Consider the following 4,584-nt stretch of genomic DNA (forward strand, 5'->3'; position numbering starts at 1 on the left):
AGGGAAGCCAGATCACATGTGGGTGACGAGAGTTTGAGTCCCCACCTTGTTGACTTGGAAAAAACATGCTGGACAGGTGCATGTGTGCCCAGGATCCTAATGGGATAGAGAATTGGAGGAAAAGGATTGCAGTATGACTACGCCCTATGCAGGGTGTGTGTGTGTGTGTGTGTGTGTGTGTGTGTGCTCACTCTGAGTATTGGACCACTTCCACACTTGCAGAATTGCCCTTCTCGTATACACACAGAATCTATATTGGGAAACTAAAGAACTGATACTTTATTCTTTAAAGTTATGTCAATTGAGGGTGTAGACTTTTTCTAGCACTGTAATAAACTCTATAGGAGCCCTTCTAAAATTTGTCTACTTAAAAAATCCCTAGTGGTTAATTGGTTAATGATCAGTAAGGCATGAAAACCTATTACTTATACTGAGGACTGGGTACAATATAAGCAAAGATCACTTAACAGTGTTTCAAAAACACTTGGGGATGTAAATATTTGACTTAGGGCTAATTATTACAGATACTTTGCATTTGAAAAAAAACAGTGTGGCACTGGCTCATAGCCTAGGAGTGAAGGGGTTTGGATCCCACATGGCTGATCATAATTTGAGTCCCAATCCTGTGGCTTGAAAAATCAAACTGGGTGCATGTTTATGCATGCCCAACGGGATGGAAGCAATACAGCATTAGGGCGTAACCATACCCCATTAGAGGGTGGTTTCTCACTCTTTCTCTCTCTCTCCTTCTCTGCCTCTCTCTGGTGTCCACTTATGCCTTCTGGCAAAAGAAAAGTCCTATAAATCATTTGAAATATTTTTTCATTAAAAATTTAAAAGTTGGGTACCTGGATCAACCCAGGAATGCTAGTTTTCCTGGTGGCACTTATGTAGGATACTGATGGTTAGTACTTTATCTTGAGCTGTACCTAAGAGGTTTGCATGGAAAAATGTATTCTTTCTGACCAGGAATTCCATCCTCTTTTTGAAGACACAGAAATTACAAAGCTTCTGCTAAACGTACTTTAGTATATGTTAACGTTTCTTCTTTAATGCTTATGTATTGATCATTATCGGAATCCTATGTTAATTAAAATAAGAGCAAAATGTAATTCTGATTTTAGATCTGATGAATTCTGTAACCCTTTAAATAGGTACGGCAACAGTTCCATGATGCTAAGTTCATGGCAGACATTGACCTGGATCCTGGCTGCACCCTGAATAAGAAGATCAGAAATGCACAGTTAGCGCAATATAACTTCATCCTAGGTAAGAAAGGAAACTTACCTTAAAAAGTTTCCCAGATCTTAGGGAACTTCACTGAAATACTGGGATTTAGGCTTAGTAAATGGTCAAAAACTTATTGACTTCAGTTCTGATTCTTAAACTGTTAGGCCTCTTCAGTTGATTTAACACAGGAAAATTCAAAGTTTTGTCTAAAAATATTCTCCCTAGCACCTCACTTTTTTCATATGGTAAGTTTTTAAATTGGCTGGATTAAACGACTTAGCACAGTGGCTTTAAGTATTGCAAAATTTATTTTTTTTAAACGAATAGATCTTTAAGTAAGTTGCCACAGTATACATGGTCACCTATACATTTTGTTACATCAAAAGCTACAGAGTGTTTTTTGGGTCCTGGCATCATTTCTGTTCAGATGTTCATATGAGTCCTTTCATATATTTTGATATTTAGACTGAAGTCTAACAAAAGTTTGTGTCTTTTGTTTCAGTTGTGGGTGAAAAGGAGAAAACCAGTGGCACTGTTAATATCCGCACGAGAGATAACAAAGTCCACGGGGAACGTACCATCTCTGAAACCATCGAGCGGCTGCAGCAGCTCAAACAGTCCCGCAATAAACAGGCAGAAGAGGAATTTTAACCAGGAGTCTTGCTGAGAATGGCTCAGTGGAGAAGGGGCAGCAGTGTTTCTGTAACTCAGCTTTGTACTCCAGAAAACATCCACGCTGACCTTGGAACAGTTTGGCAGAGTCTGCATAGTTGTTTCCAGGATCAGCCTTTTTTGACCTACAAAGGCTTTAGACAATGTATGAAGGAGTTAATGAAAACAGACCATTAACATGATTTTCATTCAACACCTGAGCTCTGGGAATAAAACGAGGAATGATTTAGTGTAATGTGATACAACTTTTTAATACATTTAATAAGAAGTAATCATTTTCAAATTCAATTAAAAAGAAAAAGTAGAATTGGACATACACAAGCATACCAGGAACGAATTGTGATTCAGTATTTAGAGTTTTACGAGAAATAGGATGAGGGGGCAAGTGTTCAACGCATCTTTTTCTCAAACTAGGATGTGAGCTTGGTGCTGGCTTTTCAGTTACAAATATACTTTTATTTTTTTCCAGTGTCATTTTTACTTCTTTTTGCATGGACACCTTTTAAAACAACAACCAGGGGTTTATTATAGAATAGATAGTTGATTTGCACCAATTTCTAAGCTAAAGAATGAATCTTCAAAGAAATACCTGTGTATGGCTCTGTGCTGGGCTGTAGAATCGTGTTAAATTTCTTCTTCTCATAATAATTATAAAGTTTCTCTACCAGTAGATGGTGATTAGAAGAATGCCACACAATAAGGAATTAACTCTATGGATATGTGTGAATTCCTCTCTGATGTAGTCTTATTCTTTTGTTTATTTCTTCCATGAATGAGTAGAGACAGAGATAGGCAGCCAAGCCCAACAGTCCTCAGGGCACGATCGTCAGCTTCAACCAGCCTTCCCGACTGGGTGCACAGCTGGCATGTCAGGGAGGTCTCTGGACACTAACCTGGGACGTTCCTGTGCGTCAGCCTTCCAGAATGTTGCATTACTGCTGCGCCACCATCTGTCCCCAATATAATACATATTTCAAAGATGTTACTTTGTCAGTTCTATTGTAACCCCAGATAGTTCGTTTGCAAGTGTCAAGTCAAAGAGAATCCAATTTGCATAGATTAATCCTCACTTTAACATAAGGGATAAGATCTTTAATTATAGGGAGGCTTTGTTTTCTTTTTGAAACTTTAGAATGAAGCCTTGCTTCTGAATGTCTTGAGAGTTAGCTTTTGGTAGGTTTTTAATTAATTTTACATATGTCTGAGGGAAACTTAATTGTATACTTAACCAGTCTGCATTCTCAAGTCACGATACTACAATGTACTATCTCATTTCAAAACATTTCTTTCTTTAAAATTCACAGTATCTTTGGGTTTTTCTTCAGTTTTGGAAAATATTATGTAGAACAATTTTAAATGATTTTCATTCTGTATAGTCTGAAGACCAACTGCGGTTTAAGATATTGTTTCGGTGCTTGTTTTATGTTTAAAGCAATAAATGGCTTATGTGATTAATAATCTTAAAATGTTTAGAGAAGCTGTATAATCTTTTAAAATGTAGGAAACAAAAAAAAATATTTTTTCAGAATGTGGATGACTTTCTCCCATTTCTTTGTCTTCTGCTGTTTGTACAAGGAATCCATATCTGTGCAATTTTGTTGTATATCACTTTCATTTTTTTCTCTCTGATAATAAAGATTTAAAGATCTCTTAGCCTTATTGTTCTGAAGGTTCATGCTGAGTGTGTAAATTGTCAACCCAAAAGGGAAAGCTGAGATACAGTAAGTGAAGAGTTTATTTGAGCCAGGGCTGAGAACAGTTGGTCCATGTAATAGATTCTGGTTGCTGGAAAGTAAATGTACACTGAGGTTGTTGCCAGAGGATTGGTTTAGGTAATAAAGAAGGCTGGGATGAGGGGATGTTCCAAGTTGTCAAGAGTTTACATTGGTCCATTTAAAAGAACCCAGGCCACTGTGGGGTTATATGTTCTATCATGAATTCTGGGAACATGGTGATGAAAAAGGGGGGGGGGGGTCATGTAAAAATAACCTGTTAGGGAAACAGTCTATTTACTGAAATGCCTTTAAGCAATTAGCCCAGACTTGGATGTGGGTGGTTAACTTAATAAACACTAGCCAAAACTTGTCATTTGGGCAAAAGCACTGGTAGGTGTGGGGGAATAACAGACTTCATGCTATGCTTCTCTTGGGCCAGATAATTTTAACAAAACTTGCATTCCATAAATTATTCTGACCTGCTTCCCTTTCTCAAAGTCTTTTGGCTTCCATTGTGGTGAGTAGTCTTTCTTTTACTCTTGAGACTTCATCAATTCTGAGAAATGTTTTATGTATTAAGCCTTTGATGGTTTCCTCCTATTTCCTCTGTCCTTAAAAGGACTTCTGTTACTTAGATGTCCTACTTCGAGGGAAATTTTCTTAACTTTCTCTTCCCATTTGTTCTGTGGTATAGTTTTTTAAGTTCAGCTATATTTTTTAAAAATGTTTTCTTCCCTGTTTGTATTAAATCGTCCTACTTTTACAGCTTGGATTGGGTTTATTCTCTTAATATTAGGTTTCGTTTTAAGTACATTGAATTTTTAAAATTGATTTGCTTAGGGTATTTTTTAAAAATTTGCATGAAATATTTTTTAGGTTCATTGCAGTAATGATACAGTGTACCAAATAATTTTTCCCATAATGAATACACTATATTGCTTCAGTCAAAGTTATACACATTATCACA

At 36.8% G+C, this 4,584-nt stretch overlaps 1 protein-coding gene across 1 annotated transcript in view; it reads left to right on the forward strand.

The window, feature by feature from the left end:
- Positions 1–3,550, forward strand: part of TARS1 (threonyl-tRNA synthetase 1) — a 24,347-nt gene extending 20,797 nt beyond the window's left edge. Inside the window, exons 18-19 of the mRNA XM_006148503.3 lie at positions 1,155–1,269; positions 1,733–3,550. Of these exons, the coding sequence (XP_006148565.1) occupies positions 1,155–1,269; positions 1,733–1,881 (264 nt within the window). The 3' untranslated portion in view covers positions 1,882–3,550. The remainder of the gene's footprint in view (positions 1–1,154; positions 1,270–1,732) is intronic.
- Positions 3,551–4,584: the final 1,034 nt, after the last annotated feature.

Source organism: Tupaia chinensis, unplaced genomic scaffold (assembly GCF_000334495.1).
Source record: "Tupaia chinensis unplaced genomic scaffold, TupChi_1.0 Scaffold000237_1, whole genome shotgun sequence".
Lineage (NCBI taxonomy): Eukaryota > Metazoa > Chordata > Mammalia > Scandentia > Tupaiidae > Tupaia > Tupaia belangeri.